The sequence below is a fragment of the Sesamum indicum genome, linkage group LG4 (genome assembly GCF_026168435.1).
Source record: "Sesamum indicum cultivar Baizhima isolate 11 linkage group LG4, ASM2616843v1, whole genome shotgun sequence".
Classification (NCBI taxonomy): Eukaryota; Viridiplantae; Streptophyta; class Magnoliopsida; order Lamiales; family Pedaliaceae; genus Sesamum; species Sesamum indicum.
This window is the reverse complement of record NC_142660.1, coordinates 18,792,101-18,815,124: the sequence shown is the minus strand read 5'-3', so window position 1 is coordinate 18,815,124 and position 23,024 is coordinate 18,792,101. Positions and strand designations below refer to the sequence as shown.

The 23,024-nt window shown below is 35.7% G+C and overlaps 1 protein-coding gene and 1 long non-coding RNA gene across 2 annotated transcripts; one reads left to right on the top strand and one right to left on the bottom strand.

Moving 5' to 3' along the window:
- Positions 1-4,434: 4,434 nt before the first annotated feature.
- On the top strand, positions 4,435-5,264 carry LOC105161050 (uncharacterized). The gene is made up of 2 exons (XR_847734.3): positions 4,435-4,607; positions 4,801-5,264. It is a non-coding gene; the product is annotated as an uncharacterized LOC105161050 (long non-coding RNA).
- On the bottom strand, positions 5,082-19,936 carry LOC105161051 (Zn-dependent exopeptidases superfamily protein). The gene is made up of 10 exons (XM_011078617.3): positions 19,710-19,936; positions 19,533-19,623; positions 17,237-17,372; positions 16,747-17,019; positions 15,348-15,495; positions 13,406-13,645; positions 12,110-12,242; positions 11,296-11,477; positions 5,759-5,871; positions 5,082-5,558 (listed from the first exon to the last, which is right to left on the bottom strand). Exons 1-10 carry the CDS (start codon positions 19,902-19,904, stop codon positions 5,450-5,452), a joined length of 1,620 nt encoding a protein of 539 aa, XP_011076919.1. The 5' UTR covers positions 19,905-19,936; the 3' UTR covers positions 5,082-5,449.
- Positions 19,937-23,024: the final 3,088 nt, after the last annotated feature.

Genomic DNA, 23,024 nt, shown 5'->3' with positions numbered 1-23,024 from the left:
AGCCAAATTGTGACATAAATTAATTGAATACGCTAATCAAGTAATGAAAATGTGAATGTGATGAAAGAAATAGAACTTGTAAAATGCACATTGCCAAGTTGTTGAGGGTGCATAATTAATTTGTTAAATGAGCCTTCAACATTGTATATGGTCGGAGTAATGCTTGTGCAGGGCGCCCAGCACAATATATCCCTTCCGCGGAAAGCCATCCTCCTCTCAAGGGTTGGGTTGTATCCCTTTCGTGGAAAGACTCGGCTTTGTTTCAAGGCAGGTCGCAGGCTCTCTCCAGCGTCGTCGTATAACATAAACATTCTTCTTTGCAAGAATAGCATAATTTGAGTTACTCCCACCTCAGCGGCCCTATGCCCGCTCCAACCACCATCCGCCTTCTTCTTATAGCATCTGGCAAAAAATTCTATCTGTTTGGGTGATCGACCGAGCTCTGGCTCTTGTAGAAAGATTAAACAGTTAGCATAATATTTATAAAATAATGATAAAACTTAAAAAAAAATATTTATAGCATCCCCATCCTGTTAGACATCGTCCTGAAGACCAACATTATTTTATCGAGTTTGGATTGGCCGCTAGGGTCAGTCTGTACATGAAGATGGTTGGGTGTCTGTGGTCCACAACCTGACGGCGTCTGGTATCAACATATCGAACTCCGTGTCGAAGACTCGATCTTGCTTTCTTCCTCGGCAGCCTTAGTCCATAGTTAGTCCTCTTGCACAGTTGAGGCATTGGCAGCTGATGAGACCGCTCCCCTGGTGCTAGTTGAGAGGCACCCTCCTCAAACAATCTTTGATAGGCCTCTTGAAAATAATTAATAAAATTTATTAGTGAATAACTAATAATAAAAAATTATTATTAAATAACTATAATTCATTTAAAAAAATAAAAATGTTGAAAAACTTGCCATAACCTTCTCGACCCACGGTCTGCTTCAGGCGCCATCCGCCTTCTTTTTGTAGCAGTGAATGAATACCCCCGTTCGTCGAGGTAGACGGTCCAACTGAGCGTCCTTAGAAATTTGTAGATTTATAATATTAATAAAAAAAATTAAAATTTAGTTACGAGCTCACTTTTATGCATGCCAATCGAGGAGGACCCCCGCGGCAGACGATGTTGCCTGCTGCAAAATTGGTCACTCAGTTGGTTTTATTCTTGGCTGACTTGTCCTTGAACTCGTCGGTGTCCGAGTACACCTTGAGGGCTGCCTAAACTTTTTCCCCTAACCATTTGTACTGCGTACCTCTTGTCTTAGCTTTCGCGAATTTTTTAGAGAGCTAGGTGCTTGCGTAGCTATTGAAGTAATCCTACATTGGTTTATCTGTACAATTCCACCAGTATACACGATGCAAGACAAGAAAGCAATTAAGTTAATAGTACGACATAAAGAAATGTAGTATCAAAATTTAGTATTAAGAAATGTAAATCTATGTAACTTTAGCTCATTGAACTAGAAACCTTTATAGGATTCGGGAATCAACTTGTAGTAGTCACGACTGCTTGAGTGGCCTGAAATCACTGAGCCAATGCAAGAGTGGAAAACCCAATCTTGCCAGCCGTTGAAAATATTTTTATCAGTTTCAAGTAAGAATTACTGACTTGTATATATCTTTAAAAAAAATCAATTATACCCCAAATTGGGGTATATAGTTGCAAAAATAGCGTGAGTTGTTGGTTGGGCTAATGACTCATTTAATTTTTTATTTTATTTTTTCCTGAAAACATTCACAAATCATTGATTAGGCTAACGACTCATGCATGCTTTTATTTATTCTTTTTATTAAAATCTAACGGGTCTTTGTTGGACAAATCGACTTATTGGTTTGTCTCTCTCTCTTTTTAATATATTATTTTGTATTAATAAATACTAATACTCAATTGATACCTTAATTTTCTAATTATAATAATTATTATCTTAAATTATAGTATTATAATTTTTCTATTAAGTTTTTTAATTAAAAAAATATTAAAATATATAATTAATTGTTAACAACAAAGAAACTCGAACATTTTCATTTCAAAAACAAAAAATGTAAGAACAAATAGAAATGAGTGATAATTATAAATTTTAATAATATTCGTTGTTGCTCGAGTGTTCTTCTTTCTTGACCTACTTATTTTGTTGGATCATTCGGTTTGTGATCATCATAATCACTCTGAATTTGAAATTGACTTAATGATGTTATAGAGCTCGATTCTATTTAATCACAATATGCATTCAATGATGGATATTAAATACGTAAAACATTACTGGTGCATATGTTTGAATGATGCTAAGATCAAGATCAATGTGTGTAATTACTTTCTGTATATATGAGCATGTAGGGGTGGGTGACGGGCCGGATTTCTCCGATTCGGATATCCCAGGTCGGATGGAAAAATGGATCCAATACTAGACCCGATCGAACCGTCGAGTTCAGGCACCGATTAGTTAGATTTTGGTACACGAGTAAGAATGCAAATTTATTTTAAATATATTTTAAGCGTAAATTAGTTTTATAATTGCTAATACTTATTCTATTTGAATGAAAATTTGTATGTGTATATATTGCATGCTTATTTTATAAGACAAATATTTGGTATTTGTGTTATAAAAATGGGGACACAAATTGTAAGTTTGAGATTCTATTTGGTACTTGAGTGTAAAATTTTGTATTTGGGGTTCATATTTTACTGAAATTTTCATTCTGGACACACTGACTAGGTAGGGGGTTGTATTCGGTTAACACATTAATCTTAAAAAATCAGCCCGAATACTAATGTTGTTGCTCAGAGAGATTGAAGCATCAATTGTAGACTTGTGCTGTTGGAGGCCCTCTGGTTAAGGGTAAAATGGTAATATCATCTCCTCAATTTCTGATGTTATTTTCACATTTATTCTTTAAAAAGATTGTAAGGATAGTATTGACATTTCTACAGCATCGTCTAAACATTACATAATTACGTCAAATATCAATTAAAATAAAAGGGTATTTACCATTTTCTTCCTCTGTTTATAATTCAATTGCAAAGACATCTTACGATTATTCAATTTTTTTAATATCGTCCTTCCGACCAAATTCCACCCCTTATTTTCGTTCAAATGTTAGTATCTTATTAAAATACTCTCAAATTACCACATAAATTTGTCAAAAAAAGAATAAATAAATAAATAATTCCCTCTTTTTTATAAACACAATGTCAATATAGTCCCTCTTGGGTCTTTCTATTAGGTTGTTGAGACTTGAAAGGTCACTAAATGGAAGAAAATTATAGTTAAAAAAAATTAATCCCAAAAGTAAGTTAGTAAATAAAGTGATAATGGAGGAAGATGAAGGGTAATTTTTGACAAAAAGTAAAGTAAAAAATAATAGTTGGGTATTTTGTGATATGAAAGTTGATGGAATAAGTATTTTAATGGCTTTTTACATATAAACTCTCTTAAGGGGTTGTAGTAATTTTCACTTTTTTCATACTAATTTTTCTCTTTACTTACTCCTTTTACTTCCCTAGCCAAATCAAGGTTCAAATGATAAAGACAATAATCAATGCCCAAACCTTATATATATATATATATATATTGAATAATTTAATCATTGTAAGGGGGAAGTACCTGAAATGCCCTACTGAAAAGTGGTCAGATCATGGCTGGAAGGATAACATTGAAAAAAAGGAATAATTTTAAGACGATTTTGCAATTGAGTTATAAATAAATGGATGAAAATGATAAACACCCGATGTTTATAGTAATTTTCCAAACAACTTCGTGATTGTAACTAAGCTAAAACTATAGGGCATCGGCATGTGGTTTACCTAAAAAGAACAATATTAACAACAGTTACCAAATACAAGACTACAACAATAAAGTTCGTCAATAACAAAGAATAACATCGACTAGCAACTGTCAAGTAAATGACATCAGTTATCGGAGAAAAGTAACAGTGAAAATATTAAGTTTTAGCACGCAATGTATAAGATTTGAGTGCAACTTAAACATCTATATCTCCATCTGAAATACAACTATATTAGCATGCAGGAGCATGCGACCAACAACCTTCATGCCCATAGAATACATGGAGAAATTTTAGTCTGAACCTGACTTAGCCAAACCTAAATAAATTATATGATAAGTGCAATACACTTACCGTTTGATTGGTGATTGATTTGGGTCGACCAAACCTGATCGGATAAGAATTTCTGAAATACATGTTTGTGGTGACAAAATTATCTCTTCTGCCACCACGAATCTTCCCATGTACGCTAACATTCCAGCTCCCTGTCTTGTTTTTCCACGAATCTCACAACAATTACACACAAGCAATTTCTACGTGATATATGGTCCGAAAAGACCTGTTATCACACTCTAGACAAAGTATAACTCAACGGCTAAAGCATGTTTGCATGTCTTTTAGCATGAGCAACCGGCAAAATTTAGGCTTTACAGGTAGGTTTTTCCTGCTTTATGAGCACTGGTGCTCTTCTCGTGCGCCTCCTGATAGAGCGAGTCCTATCAATTAAATGGGTATAAATAGCTTGCTATTATTCTAACACCATCACACATCTTCTCCAGTCGCAAGACTAGATATCGTTTCGAAGTATTGGATAACTTGCTGCATAATGTTTGTTTCCTCTTTCAACCTCAAGCTTTCAAGTTAAATAGACACAAACACACACGCACACACACATACATGGACACACACATGCTGGAAAGCATGTTACATCGATAGATATGCAATAATTCTACATTACGAGATTCATTCCCCTTTCTTGATTTTAGCACCTGATAGTATGTATATTTTTGTTATGTTGCAGACTCGTTATCATGGAGAAGCAGAACACAGAGCTGTATATGGAAAACTGCCAAATGATCCGTGAAAATGAAAGGCTGCGTAAGGCAGCTGAGCAACTCAATCAGGAGAATCAGGCCTTACTGGCTGAGTTAAAGCAAAAGCAGAGGCTTTTAGAAGCAATTGTGCATCAGAAGCCTGATGCTCAACTCAAAATTGGCTCCAGCTCATCAACAGGAAACAAGAAATGCAATAAAAGTCAATTGCAGAAACACAACTAAAACAAGTTCCAAGACATTCTGGGACTTCCTTGGCAATGTTCCGTCAATTATGTGAAACTCTATGAGTTTATACCCAATGTTATATCATTTATGTGAAGCCTATGGCTCATAAATGCTTTTCTAGTCTATTGCTCATGTCAATCTGCATTCAGTAATAAAAGTTTCTGCAGTTTTACAGAAACATAATAAAAAGTTGGGTTTTAGAAAATTTATGTGCAGACATAGTAGGCCAAACCTCTCTTCTTTCCTCCACTGTGTGCATGTGCGGATGTGTTCTTTAATCTTCCTTGCCTCTGTCTAGCATAACCCTGGCTGCATGGGAAGAACAGCAGGAGGATGGATTGAACAGCGGACCAATTTCTGAATGCCTTAAAATCTTTCTGCATTGAGAAGCTAGAAATCAACATTCAGCTTTTTGTCAATGCTTGAGAACGTTTTATAAAATGCCTTGAAATGCTTGTAAGCAATGTCCACATCCTCTTTTCCGCATATTTCCCTCACACTGCAAGTGAACACAAGAAAGCAACTCGAGAAATGAATATGAATAGTGTTTAAGAATAGACGATAGACATACAAAATGGAACTTCACGGAACAGCTGCGGGATCAATGATGAAATGGCTTTTTTTCCTCAGAATGATCTACTACTCGCATTTTAACACATCTAAGTCAGAGTATAATTTGACATGGCAACTTAAGCTCACCTGTGCATAGATAGCTGAGCTATGCCACAATCAACTGTACGAATTCCAACTCCTGAAGCCAGTATTGGACCTATCGTTGATCCGCATCCCATATCATTTCTCACAACAAATTCCTGCACAATATAATGCATTGCATAACAATGATGATGCATCCATGAAAAATTTTATGCATCAATTAGAGCTTCCCCATCTCTTTATGTGATTTCTTAGTTGAGAAGCCAACTTCTAATGTATAGTGCTTAGACAGTGGCACTTAAATTCCTCCATACCTTATTTGAGTTCAAAACGTTCCAAACACACGAGAAGAGTTTGTAAGATCTTTACATGATACAGAATTTCTAGATGTAGAAAATTGGATAACACAAAACGACATTAACATACCCATCCACCCTATGATAATTGTCAAGGCATATATCTTGGACATGTCAGAGAACACCAAATGAGTTCTTGACATACTCATGCCAGAAAAAATGGAACTGTTGTAAGCAGCAACAACTTAAGTTCATGAGTAATTATTTGAATATTAATTGTCAATGACAAGTCAATTTCAGGCACAAGCTTCAATTTTCTACATCGATTGATTCCTATTTTAAACATTGGGAATGCCCTCCAGTAATTAAAGCATTTCCCAACCAGAAGGTTCAATCTCAAATCAGTAGACAAGAAAGCGATCACACCAAACGGAATTGCTATCAACAACTTATGGTAATACAACATAACACGTTCTATCCCACGTCAATTCCTACAGGTCAAGACAAGCTTCAGCTTGTACTAGTTTACCAAGGGTCCATTGTTGATGTGGAAACGGCCGAAAGGCCAAGAGTAGAATCAAATCAAAGTCCTTACAATGGTAAGAGAGCCACTCACTTGGTGTTACCAAGTAGGTTTTGTATTGGTGGAGTGGGCCTTGGGCTATGGGCCAAGGCTGTAGGATGCAACAAGCACGTCAAGTGTTTGAAAAAGGGACTTCTTAATGCCCCATCCTACGTTGAATGTGGAGAATTGTGCGAGTGATATATAAGGGCTTAGCTAGCATCCAAATATCAGATACTTAACAACGGTAAGTGTCTGATTCAGGTCCTTAAAAAATGATAATCTGATGGCGAAAACTTCAAGAATAGGGTGTGAGTGCAGGAAACTAGAATTCTTTATAGGTTTTGATTTGATGCTGTCAGCAATCTGGCACACGTGGAGCAATTAAATGCCAGCTATCCAATTAGGCATTTACGCAAGAAGAGGGGGAGAATACAGCCGTTAGATTGATGGTTGCAAATTGGGAATGGAACAACATGCCACGCCATTTCATTTACTTACGTGGCAACACCAGGATGCCACTCACTGAAGCGAAGACGAGGTAGTTTGAGCAGCTGACAAGAGGACCACACCCATGCTTACAATGAGGATTCAGGACTTAGAGGCACCAAGGCCAGGATTTCATCTGGCAATTCTTTCAGCGAAAGGCTAGCTTAGCTTTCAACTATGGCAGGACCACTTGCACGTGGAATTGCCTTGTTAATCTTCTATTATGTCATCATTTGTTGCCCAGGACACCAGCAATGTATTTAACCTAGTACGTTTCATATTTCAATATTACTGAAATAGTTTTTTCTTGTGCATCCTCATCTCCTTTCTTTTCTAGTCTTTGAGAAACCTTCTCTTTGAATCCCAACCCCCTTCTATTGGTCCACGTTGTTACATTGTGGCATCAGAGCCACCTACCTTGGCCATGGCAGCTGAACGAGATCAAACATCAAAGGAAAATCGAGAGGCACAGAAGAAGCAGGAGATCCTGTTGGTTGAAGTTAGAGCATTGGGACAAGCTGGTGAATGAATGGCACCATCATTCTCAGTTAGAGTATGGTAGCCTTGCAGACAGGGTTCCAAATTCCTTTGCGAATATGGAAAACCACCAGAGGACGATACAACAGCAATGGCAAGGAATTGTGGAACAAATCAATTCTAGTTGAGGGTTTAACAGCACAGGCAGATAGAGCTTCAACATCACAACTACCACCAACTATGGGGCAGGAATTAGATACACCATTCACTGGATCTCAGTCACATTTCTTCCCATTTCCTAAGGTGAAGTTCCTAGATACAGTGGTGAGGAGCCAAGAGCATGGGTAAGAACATGTAATCAATACTTTCAGATTGTTGACACTATCACACAAGAGCACAAAGTCCCTTTAGCATCTGTACACTTAGAGGCCAAGGCAGAAATGTGGCTCCAAGGTTTTCTAGAGGGAAAAGGAATGCCCAGCTGGAGTGAGTTTGTAGCTTTGTGCAAGCCATTCTAGAGAGATTTGATGAGTGGGATCCTGAAATAATGGTTGGAGAGTTTCATAGGTTACAACAAAGAGGTTCTGTCAACCAGTATTTAGAAAATTTTGATAACAAAGAATTTCCAGAGGAATTTTTCACAGCTAGCTTCATTAGTGGATTGGAGGAAATTAATGGTGCTGTTCTTACACTCAAACCTGCAACATTGAGCCAAGCAATTTCATTTGCCAAAAGACAAGAAACTACAGAAGAGGCCATAACTCGAGAAGGATTCCATACACCACAAAACCCCCCACCAGCGTGATCATCATACAAACCTCAGCAATTCAGTTCTTCACTTTCAAAGCTCATGTCATACAATCAAAATCTCCAGTCTAACCACCACAACCCACCAACCACTAGAAAACTGTTCAATGCAGCAGAAATGAGAGCAAGGAAAGAAAAAAGTTTGTATATAACTGTGATAAGACGTTTGTGCAAGGGCACAGACGTAAGAGGAGACAACTGCACATGATGATGACTGACAAATAGCTGTCCATTTATGCTGCAGACGTGGATATTAATGAAGAACATCAGGTACTGGAGACTGAAGACATGACTGTGTCTCAATGCCCTGACTAGGAGTGCTAGTTTGAACACTACAAGAATTAAGAAAACATAAGGCAGACTGGCAGAGAGATTTAACTGTTGATAGACAGTGGAGCACCAATTGTTTATTGGGATGAATCAACTGCCGAGGATAGAGGACGTGCATTAGAATACACTGGTGGCGCTAGTTCGTGTTGCTCATGGAAGCAAGGTTATTAGAAGAGTACACTGCCCTTCACTTGGATGATAAAGAATCAAGCCTTCACATACCCTGTGAGACTGCTCAAATAGGAGGCTGCAACATGGTGCTTGGTGGTGACTGGCTTAGAAAACATAGTCTAGTAGACTTTGACTTTCACTTCCTATGATAAAATGAAGATTACTATCTCCAGAACTGTTAAGAATGTGAGCATGAAATCCATCACAGAGCAAGCTGAATTGAGACTCAACTCTGCCAAGTCTATGAGGAAAATGATGAAGAAGGGACCTATGTGCTATTTTGTCAGCTACTTTCCATCATAGGCAACCTGGAGATACAGCAGCAGGAGGAAGTAAGCTTTCAGAGATCTAGAATGAGATTGAAATCAAGAACCTACTCAAGAAGAGGGCGAAGAATACAGCCATTGGATCAAGGATTGCAAGATTGGGGATGGAACAGCATGTGATGCCGTACCATTATTACGTGAAAGACCAAGTTGCAGCTAACTTAAGTGAAGAAGACACCGTTTTGCGTAGCGGCGCAGAGGACCACGTGCACGCTTCAGATGGACTTAGAGGCACCAAGGGCCAGGATATCATCTGGCAATTCCATTAGATCTTAGCTTTCAGCTACCACTACACGTGGAAATGCCTTGTTAATTTTGTATCCTCATTTTATTGCCTAGGATACGAGCAATGTATTTCACCTAGTATGTTTCATACTTTCAGTATGAACGAATAAGCTTTTTCTTCTGCATTCTCATCTCCCTACTTTATAGTTTTAAGAAACCTTCTGTTTGAATCCCACCCCCTTATTGGTCTAGGTTTTTACAGATGCAAGAGGAAATATAGCATTGGCCGGATGCAAGGAGCTAATAAACAATATTCTAATGTAATCAAATTTCTGGCTTCATATCTTGCTGATATATATATATATATATATATGTGTGTGTATTTAATTATGTATGATGTTTTACTTATGTGAAACCCACTTATTTGTCAACCTACAAAAGCTGGGCAGCAAGCAGGGAACATTCAGTTACCAGTAAACTATACAGCTAAATGCATCCTTTTTAGTATAGTAAACCATCAAAGTGGCAAGCAGAGGAACATTGAGTTACTAGTAAACTATATAGCTGAAATGCAGGATTTCTGAACTACGATGTAAGGTACATAAGTGAGTAAACCATCAAAGTGCCTGCGGTAATGGGCACAACACGCCATGCAACAAAAGAAAAATAGGAAGCTGAAGTAATATTGTTAAAACAATTGTTATAACTTACAGGTAATGAAACACCAAAAGGAGAGATTGATATTTACTTAATTATTTAATTCCTGCCATTAAAAGGGTAGCCTGGGCCCCTTTGTCATCACTTGTAACTGGTTTAGACTGGAGGTTCAGAAAGCAGCTGTTCAGTTTGTTATCCTCTTGTCATATCTTTTTATAGCTCATTTAATCAATTCAAATTCCTTAAGCAACAAATGACAGTTCTAACAAAGAGAAATCCCACAGTTGACAAGATAGGCATCCTAACTTCTGGTGCCATTATAATAATAAGGATAAGGGCTTCACTAGTGTATTTCACATTAAACAACAAGAGCAAGAGGATTGCATTCCCTGTGTCTGAATCTCCTCTTTATTCATCTTCCAATTGCAGGAAGTCCCTATATGTTTGGTTGGTAACTTCACCCATCTTTCAGTGGTTTAGAATTGCACATAAATTTTTACTCTCATATTTACTGCTCTTACCTTTATCTGAAAAACATAACTTATACAATGTGTGTGTGTTTCTCTCTCATTTAAAAATATACATAATAAATAAACAGCACAAAACCTCACTAACAAGACATAACGTGATGTCTAAAACATTTTTTTTCTCTCTTTCAAATTCAAGTCAGAGACATCTTTATTCTTCAACTTTACCCTTTCTATCTCACAACGAATTTCAAAATCAAACATCCATCATATTCCCCCAACACAAATCTAAATCACCTCTTCCAAACTCAAATTGTAAAGCTACCCTAAGTTGTTGTCGGTCATTAATATTCCCAGAATGGATACAGACCTTTTTTTCAGAAAAACAGAAAAAAAGAGCCTTTAGTTCCCTTGAGGAGACATTTGTAGCAGTTAAGAGTCTGAAAATATATAGATGGCAGAAGGAATATCTTTTCCCTTGGTGCTACTATAAGTTACTAAATGTCCCTTATTTTTAATTAGGAGTCAAGGAATTTTACGACCTCATAAGATATGATGCTGACCCAGTCCCAAACCCAAGTCTGTTAGTCAAAGGCTAAAACTGTTATGTTCCAGAAGATCAACAAATAACTACAGCACTAACATCTTACATAGAGGAAAAAATTCACGAAAGCATGAGAAAGTGCACCACAAATTAATGAATAAGAAGCATGATTATTTTTCCAGTCCTCTTTTCCTAAGATATTAGCATCAACTCAGTTAAAAGTTTAGTCACCTGAATGGGAAGATTATGAATTTTAGCAACTTCTTTGAAAAGGAAAGATGTGACTCCACTTGTAGCATAACGTTGGTTTGCATTATGCTTTATGACAAGCCCTTTTTGCAACACTGGCCGATGATTTTCTTCATGCTTATCCATAAAATTGGGGTGGACTCCATGAGCCATGTCAGCGGACACTGCACAAGTGTTATCAAACTTAATATTAGTATAATGTTTTAGACAGGATAAATTATAAAGATAAACAAAATAACTTATGACCTCTATTTCCTGGTCTATTAAATCATGTTCTCAGGCATGTCAAATCCCACAACCACTGACAGTAGCAGCACACATGTACAAACTATAAAGAGGTAAGAACTTGGCAAGCTCAAATGTTCTCAGTTTAGGGCTAACAGTTCAAATAGAAAATAACCAAGTCAGCTAGTTCTCATATGTCCGAGGTATTAGCAGGCTGCAACAGATGACTGAAGATATCTACTTCAACCATTAATTGGAATGATGACTTAATGCAATAAGAGAGTGCATCTATTGACAGGTCCAGAAATATACAAAAATTGTCTCCCACCTATATAAGCCATATTTACAGTATCATTTCATATGAAACTTCCTTGAGTTGGAAATGTGTTTTTTGATCAAGTCCATGCTGCATAATGGCACAAGTTTTTCCTTGTATTGGAAAAATCCCTAGTTTCTTAAAGAAATTACACCAACAATCATTGTAAATTTCAGAAAAAAATCAAATTTCGCATGCAGAATGCAGATTTATGAGAAATAAGACATATACTCCTGCCCAGAAGGAGCAGCATACCAAGAAAAGAATGACGTATTGCCCGTGCAAAGCCACATTCCCCAACCGACTGTTGACCTAGAGAGGCACTTATTCGTCTCATGGCCTCAAACATAGTTGGGGCACCTGCTCCCTGGTATGAATCTGAACCAACCTATTAAAATGTAAAGTGGTTATTGAAATAATGAGTTTGAAAATATAAAACTTAAAGGCATCAGTGCTCCACACAAGCTTGATTTAAATGTGCACTTGTATGGCAGTTGAAGATAATTTCTTGAACTCAGAACCTACTCATCCTAACCCATACCAAAAGTATCTTCTATTCTCACATAATCAATTATCTTTATATTGATTTTTCTGTGTAGATATGTTTCAAATTCATCATCCATGTTGAACAACATATTATTTAGTATGAACAAAAAAAATGAAAGCTTTTCGCAGTGCTGTCTTTCAAGTATGAAAGAGGTTCATATTGTTAAGGGCTTGAAGCCCTTGGCTTTATGGCACATGTGAAAATCATGTTTTGTGAAACAGCAAATTCATTCCAAGTACTTGCTTTCAATTCTCATACAACCTCAGAGCAATGCTTCAGGAAATTACAGGTAAGTTTCTGGTGAGTCTCACTATCACCAAATAGATGCCTGTTTCCATATGGCGTCCTTTTCTTTTTTTTCCAATTTGACATACACTACTGCAAAGAGAATCAGTAACAATGTATTCTGTGTCCTCGATGAACTTATTCTCTCGGATGTCGGTATCATTCTACAGACAAACAAAAAAGTTAGGCACTACACTACTTTTAGTTTCTTTCTCTTTAAACGAATAATGATAGGTGAATCTCATAAAAGAGGAGACTTCAGGAATATCTTTATAAGATCATTGAGACTTGTTTTGTCTTTTCTTCTCCCGAGTAGCATGCAAGAGATATTATCATTAATCAATAGCTTTTATAGGGGAACATAATAGTTTCGGGGGAAGACTTGTTAATGACACCTTTCCATCTGGAACGTCCCCAACTTGATTCTATGAGAAAATGCCCGTCATCAATGGAACCACAGACTGACACCAATATTCAATATAGCTCTTCAAAAGGAGAAAGGAGAAAGGAGAAAGGAGAAAGAAAATATGAGCGATCAGAATTATCCTGCTATGCTTTAGAGTCCCTAGGATCAAATGGACACAAGCTGCATGAATACTGTATTTTTCAATGTTGCCTAGCCAGCTAACATTTGCGAGCTGGCTGTAATGTCAACTCTCAGACCAGGTAGCAGAAGAGTAAGAGCTAAATTCAACTACCACTGTTATGTTCGTTATTACCTCCTCGTTGTCAAATAAAGCAACCATTCGAACTGCATGCTCATTTGCTAAATCTTCAGGTGAAGCACAAGCATCAACAAGAGCTCTCAATGCACAAAAACTTGAAGCCAGATTATCCAATCTTCCAGAAAATATGAACTCATCATTAGCACCTCCAAGGCAGCTGGCTTGAGTATCACAGACATTCAATTCAACACTGGCAATATCTTCAACCTTACAGCCCAGTTCATCTGACAAGATCTGAAAAATGAGTGTATATGGTGACATGCCTTAGATGTTCTGCAATATTTTTAATTACACTGTATGACATGATTAGCTACTAACATTTTGTTCTCAAATAAGGAACGTATAGAGAATATTGACTATAAGAACACACACAAGATAGGTCTATGGAAAGTGCTTTGGCATGCTGTACATGTGTATAGCATGAGACAAGCAGCTGCATGGAGAAGTAATTCTCTAAAAACATCGTAAAGTCAATGTCTGATAACACCTCAATATGTAACCAACAATTATCCATAATATATACAAAACCAGTGCAGTTTTCGCAATAAATCCTATGGCATCATTTTTATTTTACACGAGCAATCTTTCATCTAAACTATTCAATTAATACAATTGTGTAAACACACATTCATCTACAATTCTGAAATATGATCCAAAGAAAGCCCCAGTGACACATACTAGGAAATCTCCCTTAGTCAGTTAGGCAACTCTTTGGCCAAAGTTTATCACATCAACCAAAATTCAGGTGTAATTTCTCACTGAGGACAACATGAACCTTAATTTCTGATCAGTGAAGTGTTCAAATGAATGAAGCAATACCTTGTAATAGATGAAGAAAATATCATCAACTTGGGCAACTTTGATATATTCCTTCAATCTTGCAGATGCAGAGACAGAAGAGAAACTTTATATGGTTTAGGTCAAAATCTCTATATCAAAATAAAAAAAGTTAGGATCCTTGCTGGAATTGGACCCCCAAAAATACAATTCTCAAATTTCAAAAGAAGGTGTTGCTTCCCCAATGAGAATCATTGAGTTGCTTATTCTTAAAGGAAGATATGGCACAGAGAGAAGTATGGAAATCTTTTGGGATAATTATTGCTTGTTCTGGGTATCATTATGCTTTAAATAGATAGTGATACTATTATTGCCGTTATCCCTACTCAAATCCCATAAGAATGCAGTTTGAAATAAGTTGAGAATACGAAATTGTAGAGCCGCCATCTTCAATCGGGTTGTGGAGTGATTGGGGAATGTGTCTTAAAGTCCCTGCTGCAGCTGATAAGTTTATTGATCATCCATTCAGGCTCCAAATATATATTGTATTCTAGACACTTAAAGATTTTAAAAATTGGAACACAACGGAGATATGCAATACACGATGCTGTCATTTAGGAAATCTGATGAAGTTTCAGAAAAAGATACAAAACCTAAAGACATTCAGCAAACTGCCAGCACGAGATCTAGTAGATTTCATATGTTCTGTTCATATTAGCAGCGAGCACTGGATCACATCTTGTGCAGAATTATCCACTATAAAAGTGATCCTTACTGTTTTGCTAAGTCTATATTGTCTTTTGCTGAGATTACAGGTATGAGTTTTAAGTAAAAATGGCCTCGGAGAATATGCACTTTGACCATCTGAGAAGACTGTCAACAATATAGAAATTTATATCTATCAACAAAGATCTTTTCCGAGAGAAACTTATATTTGCTTGCAACGCAAACATAGACCTTTATGATTTCTTGGGCTTGTAAGAGTTCCAGGTACTAAAAGACAACATGCTTTGTGCAGAAGCAACTCTCCTTTTTGCATATTTTTCTAAAAAGATTATAACTTTCTTCACATGCTTTCAATAGTTGATCATAGCCCAATTGAAAGTCATCCAAGTTCTCCAGATATGCTACCACAGAAGAATGGAATCTCAGAGATAACCTGCATGAGCAGCGGGTGATGAGCGTCTTTTGAAGATGATGCACTAGTTTTGTCATTGGTCTCGGCAGATTCTTTGTCAGCTTCCGTTGCCAAAAGAGGGATGAGATGAGTCTCAAGGTTCGGCTTAAACCCATCTGTATTTACAGTCCTAACAATTAATAAGCAAACATAAAAGCCACAAATATCAGTGATGCCAGAATTTGAATATGAGCAGAACTTTTGGCACATGGTCAATGCATGGAATAGATTATAAAAAAAATAAGTTAAAACAAACTGAAAATAATCTCTGGGGTGGTGCTCAAGAATGAACCAGTTTGAAGAAACCTTAACAAAACCATAACAGAAAACATCAGGGCTTCGCGACTTGCTCCAACACAAACCTTACAGACGACACTTAATACATTTGACAACTCTTTGTATGTATTTACAAAAGAACAAAAGGAAATTGCTTGTATGTAATTAAACACAGAATTAACAATCAAAGTCAAGTTAATCTTGGTTTCATCATGTGAAAGTAAATGCATGTAGTCTAAAGAAAGAGAAAACATTTTGTAAAATAGTCCCCTATGCAACTCTCAGTTAAAAGAAAGATGCAAGAGACATTTAAGAATTAGCCTTTTTACAAGCATAGGCTCGCAATAAAAAAGTGAGTTGATCAGTGCCAGAAATTGCTCATTGAACCGTCTTTTTGATATGTTGAGACTCAAAAGAAGAATGAAAGTGCGTCTATATTACAAGGTAAAACTTCCTTTCCAAATTGTTTGCAGGGCAATCCACCAAATGTGATTCTATTCTGTTTAAAGCTTGAACCTAACTATCATCTAATAATTAGTGCACCCAATCATTTAGAGATAGAACTACGGGAACCATCACATATAAATGAGAAACAATCAAACAGAAGCATATACAACCAGCACAACCAGTGGAAAAAGTAGCAAGGAACGAAGATTCTTTTAGCTTAATATGGAAAGAATGTGAAAAAATACAAACTGACATGGGGGCAATTTTTGTCTCCCTTTCTATTTCTGATAATTTGCAAAATTTCCAACTTCAACTCTAATCATTAATGGTCAGTTGAATGAACCAATTAGTTCAGTAGTTGAAGAAAAAGTAGAAGCATCCATGAGTTGTATCAAAATCTACCAGGAACGACATCTCCAACAGCACAAGTCCAAACTACATAGAGTGTACTACATAATCTTTCAACTGTAGATCTCCCATTTTGGTTGATTATCACTATATCAGGCATAGACTACTAAAACTTTAAAACTACTCTATCACAAGAAAAGCATATTGTATCCATGGGTAGTGAACAGCCTTTTAACTCAGAACACAGATTTGGAGAAAATTTAGCAAGACAAAAAAGACAGTGCAGAAAGTGAGGGCAAAAACAACAGACCTATTGAGATGAATAGCAAGTGAAGGTACTCTTAATAAAGGTCTCTTTATCTTGACCAGCTTATGAGAGAAGGAACCATTATCAGCCCTAACAATAACTCTTCCAGCGAGGCTTAGGTCTCTGTCAAACCAAGTATGCCATAAACCACCACCATAAGTTTGTACATTGACCATTAGATAGCCAGATTTAGATGATGCAGACTTTGGCTTCAGTTTAAGACATGGGCTATCTGTATGTGCAGCGATCACATGAAAACCGTTGCCAAGGGAATACCTGCAAAACTAATTTGGGGTCTTCATTAACGAATATCACAGATTAAACAGGAAAAAAGCTAGAAGAGTTTTGATGCCATAGGCCAGAAAGCATAAACCATAAAGTACATAATCAAAAAGCAACAAGGTGAACGAAGAAAGCAAGTGATTTAGAGAAGCCACTGTCATGCAATGATGTAGCAAAGCTTTAGTAATGTACAAAGATTCATTTAACTCACTTTTCACCAATGGCAAAGGCAACTAAAGAAGACATGTTCCGAGTAAAAAAATAGCAACCACCAGGCTTTAGTTCCCACTCTTCATTCTCATTAAGCAAATGAAATCCAGCAGCAAGCAGTTGTCGTTTTGCTTCAGCTAACAAACAAATTAAGAATAACAGTGAATTTAGACTTAAATGGGCAAAAAGAAGAATAAAGTCCCTTAATTCATTTTCATTTTCATTTTCATTTTCTTTTCATGTAGAATAGGTGAGTTGCAAATTCTCTGCATACACTGTACAGTTAACAGAAACATAAACAGCATACAAAATTTATACAACTCACAAACATGATAACACCAGATTCTGTGTCGATTTCAAAATACAGTAGAGAATCCAAACCAGATTGTTTCACAATCTCATGTGACATGGCCATTAAGATTTGCTTGATCCTTTATGATGCATATAAATAATCCGAGATACAGTGTCATTAGTTTTGCTGTCTTAATTTTCATGTAACAATATCAAAAAATTCATCCTGCTGTAGTGTCACAGAAGGTATACAGTCTAAATGCTTTTAGTAGCAAATGGACGAGTGGATATTAAAACCAAGGGAACTCATGTTAAAAGCTAAGCATCTAACTTTCTCCACTATGTGCATAGTTCAACGTCACGGTACTAGCAACAATATTAGTTATGATAGACACGGTATATAGAGATACTAATGAATGATACCGAATAATTGCAGTATAGGATGCTGAAGAAGTAGCAAATGTGTGAAATTGGAAAAGGAAAAAAAAGGTACAAATAACACAAATTACTAGAATATTTTAAAAACTTTTAGTATATTAAATAGAGCATTGTTGTCATACTTGAATTCATAACAGAAACTAGTCCATCAGCAAGTAAGCATATATTTGTAATGATAATTCAAGTAAATCATATAACAAAGTGTTTCCAGAAAAGAAGTGCAAATTCCATAAAAGGATATACTATTCACAAAAATGCTATGTTTTTCAAATATTATTGCTAATACTATCAAGATATGGCTCATAGTATAATCATATCGGTGATATAATTCAATATTATTGGATATTATCAGTAATACATATATACTAGGAGATAATAAATAACGTTAGATATTCTCGGATTTCAGAACTTGATGCTGCCTCAGGGGTTACTCAATAAAAGCAAGGCTGCTAGAATTACTCAAACAACCACAATATACACTATTGCCTTTTGGAAAACAAATTCTAGTCATTTACACAACGTTCAATAGATTATGTGGTTGAATACCATTAATCAAACTGATCAGTATGAAAAAAATTATTGTATCTACTTGCAAACCAGAGTTACTAGAATCGTGCAAGGTAGCTTAACTAAACAAAAAAGTCTTATAAAAATATTTCTTAAAAAATATCCTTTATCTATGTGATCATAACCATATTAATGAAATTCATTTTGAGTGAAATATCAAAATCCTTGGCTGAAAATGAAAAATAGGATGATGAGAAATTTTTCTCTCCTAGCTCACTATTTTCTAGGCTAAGAAGGAACCCGTATAATAATCACCACTCTCCATCTTATTCTCATTCTTTTTTGTTTGATTTTTTCTTGATTTTCCCTTAAGTAGCGGCCGATATTAGAGATATCTATCGATGCTTTAAACTATGATTATGTGTTAGCAGGATGAATTAATTTAAATCTGTGAAATTTTAGCACACTATTTCCTCAATTTTAGGCATTTGCTAAAGAATGAGAAAGCATCATGAAGTAAACACATAAAAGTCAGAATTCACATTACCACAGTGTAACAACTCTTCTTCAAGTCTATCATCTTTTCCTGTGTAAATGGATATCCCAGTTTAACCATGTTGTTGCGAAGGAATCAACTTTCTTTACAGTCTTATAATGCCTTTCTATTTTTGTTTTTCACTTTCAGAATACCCATTGGCCAATTACATTTCTTTTTATAATTTCCACGTACATACATTAGCAGACATTTCATGTGTCTTGCTGTTCTTGTCAGCTCTAACAGTTCACTCCATCCACAGGCATTGATGATCTCAAATATCTCAATGGGAACAAGAGAAAAATATAATGCAAGATTTCATTCTCGTCCTGGTAACTATATTTCTGGCCCAATGATACCAAGGGAACGGGGGGAATAAAAGCCACAGGATTTATACACGTGTCACAACTTCACAACACCGAGTTGCTTCTAATACATAGAGATAGCAAAGAACGTGGGAAGTAATTCAACCATAAAAACCGAATTCTTGTAGAAACGCCTAATTTCAAAACAGAAAATGAGATACCAGTAGCATGAAACTGAGTCCAGGACTCATTGAGGTAATCCAGAAGGTCACCGACTATTGATTGGCTCGATTCAGTATTTGAACTACTGTTCTGCAATAAAAATTTTCATCATAAATTTTCAACTACGGACGTCACAAAATGTACACGATGGACAAAGAAATTACTGAGGCAGAAACCTCGGATTTAGAGCAAAGTGGTGGAGTGATGGAGAGTTTACGGCCGCCGGAACCGGCGCCATTGCGGCGGAGATTAGTGCTGTAACTTGTGTGGATAGTGAGCAAACGTGAAGCATGAGGAAACTTGGGTAAGAGTGCAGATGGTCTGAGGATTGGAGATGGCTGGAGAAGATGAAACCGAGCTAGGGCCGCCATTTTCTCTTAGCTCAAGCTGACGCTGCACGATATGAAGGTTATACGCAAAAAATTATGGTGAATCTCAGTTTGCCCCCCTGAAATATATGCTATTTTCATTTTACCCCCTTTAAACTATAAAATATGCACTTTGCCCCCAACACTTAAAAAATAGAGATAATTACATTGTCCGCCTATGAGGTTTAGTGCAATTATATGTAAACCTCATATGATTTAAAAAATTACATCAAACATCCTTTTGTTAGTCAAAAATCACAAAATTTATCGATATTAGCAAAAAACACTGAATAGAAACCCATAGTTACCTTCAATCGACTTAATATAGAGTCTAATACAGATCAAATAAATTTTTTTGTTTACTAAACTATCTTTATAAAGGTGAAAATATACCTCCTCACATGTATTAACGTATGTGAATATGTATAAAAAATTAAAAGTTTGATTTGAAAATATTTATCTAACCCGTAAAAAGTCAGTAATAAGTATCGGGGGTAAATATGGATTTTTTGTTTAATCGTTTTGCTAATATCAATAAATTTTATTAACTTTGACTAACAAATTGATCTATTTATTAAACAGAAACATACACCAGAGATACTAAACGTAATTTTTTAAATTATAGGGATTTAAATGTAATTATAACAAATAAAAAATAGAATGAAATTAATTCCCTAAAATAAAAAGTTTGTTTGTGTTTTTATTTCTTATATACACAATTAAAAATAATATCACATACATTTCAATATGCCATATATATTAATAATGAATAATAGTTTGGAAGACAAAATAGTATCATGCATATATATATATATATATTGTATTTTAATATTTAAATTATAACATATGTCTTTTCATATTTCCTGTTGATATTAAGATTTTGGGTGTTGGTGGATGTTTATGGCCATAATATTTATAATATTTCTTCTTTAATACCATCTTGCCACTACATCTTATAATGCACAATATTATATTCACTTACTAGCAATTTGTCCCCTTTTTCTCTTGTAACTCATCACATTATTGTCCACTAATTTACATTAAAAATGATGGATGATTTCTACACCTAAAAGGGGCATCATTCTACTTGTCTTTATACGCACATATACACATATATTACATACAATTATTTTATAAGAGAGAGTTATATTAGTTGTTGGAAGGTGTTTCTTTTAGTGGAGCTATGAACTCTACTATGTGGGATATCCACATCTCTCAATTTTTTATTTTTAATCTATGATTCTATGGATTATAACATGTAATTTTATTCAAATTACAATAATCCCCCACAAATTCATAGATTTAAAACTCAAGTTTCAGTTTGCTTTCAACAATTGTACCTTTCTGTTTGAACCACTGTTTAAGTTATCTAAAGTCAGTTATCACCAGTCAAATAGAATTAAGCCTTGAATTTGAGTCTGTGCGTGTGACAACATCTGTCAGTAATAACAAGACACCGACTTTGTGTTGATCTTTAGAGTTGACACTTAGGTCATGTGTCCTGATCCTATTTATGAATGTTTTCAGGAATAATCCAATTCCTTAATTGCGGCCAAACAATTGCATTTACTTAGTTAGGCATCTCTAGGGATGCATTGCTAGTATTTCCTCTAATAGACTTGGCCCTATTCAGAGTTAAACTCTTATTGTACTTGCAGTATCAGTACCTTTCAAAATTACAGTGGATAGACTCCAGATACAAAGTATCAGTTTGTTTTTGGTGCTCTGACATACCATACAACTTGTTAATACCACATTGAACCTTCTTTGTGAGATCTCCACTTAGAAGGTTGGGTTGCTATCGTAGATATATCACTGATGGATTTTCAGTCCCATTCCCAATCTGGATTTGTTGGATTTGTGATAGATCCTTTTATCAAAGGATCAGCCACATTGTCCTTTATTCACACAAAGTCAATGCCTATTACTCTGTCTGACATTAATGCCCTTATAGACTTAAGTCTAATTTAAATGTGTCTTTTGATTGTATTTATGACTTCGAACCTTTATAATTGTGGTTTGACTATTACAATGTACAACAATAGGTGGAAGTGACTGGCTTATAATGGGAAGTTGTGATAACAACTCATGTAATCATTTTGCCTAGGTACCAATCGTATCCAATGCACATAACTCGGCTTCAAAAGTAGACCGGATTGTCAAAGTCTGTTTTGCATACTTCTAGGAGACTGCGCCCCCACCAAAGGTAAATGCATGTTCTGAACACCCATTACTATCGAAGTTTTTAGCTATCCAGTTAGCATCATTATATCCCTCAAGAATAGCAGGGAATCTGCAATAATGTATGACCAGTGATACCGTGCCCTTTAAGTACCTTAGTACCTAATCCAAAGCTCCCCAATGAGTACTGTCCGGACAACTAGTGTATCTAGCCAACTTTGAAATAGAAAAGATATATCTGATCGTGCCATTTGCCAGATACTGCAAACTTCCAATGATTTGGGAATATCTAAGTTGTGCCACTGGAACACCAATTTCATTTTTGAATAAAGCCATAGAAGGATCACACGGGCTCTTAGCAATTCTACCGTTCTAATAACCGAATTTCTGAACTATCTTCTCAATGTAATGAGATTGAGAAATGGCTATCTCATTTGTTGAACGAATCAACTTGATACTAAGAATTACATTAGCCTCACCATATCCTTCATTTCAAACTTATTCCTTAAAAATGACTTGGTTTCGATTATAATATCTAAACATGATCCTATTAATAAAATGTCATCTACATACAGGCATAAAATAATTATTTTATCTCCTTTAGCCTTACAACAGATACATTTATCACTTTCATTTACAATGAAGTCAAACGCAAGAATAATTTTATCAAATGTTTGGGTACTTGTTTAAGTCCATAGAGAGACTTAACAAGTTTACACACTTTGTACTCGTTACCATGAGCTACAAATCTATAAGACTGATCCATGTCTTACATTTTAAATTCTGTAATAATAATAATAATAATAATAATAAAACTCACTAATTATACAAAACGTACAAGTTTAGCCGATATATACAAAAGACAGCAAACTGTAAGAAAACTGCAAAGAAACTGACCGAAATTGCCTTAATCTTCTTGAACAGCCTACAGATCCATACTGT

Excerpts from the sequence above, each read along its gene's own strand:
- LOC105161051 (XM_011078617.3), bottom strand. The coding sequence starts at position 19,904 with ATGGCGGCCCTAGCTCGGTTTCATCTTCTCCAGCCATCTCCAATCCTC. Across the intron at positions 12,243-13,405 it reads CTTTATTTGACAACGAGGAG|GTTGGTTCAGATTCATACCA; the intron begins GTAATAACGAAC and ends ACATTTTAATAG. Across the intron at positions 5,559-5,758 it reads GCTCAGCTATCTATGCACAG|TGTGAGGGAAATATGCGGAA; the intron begins GTGAGCTTAAGT and ends GTTCACTTGCAG.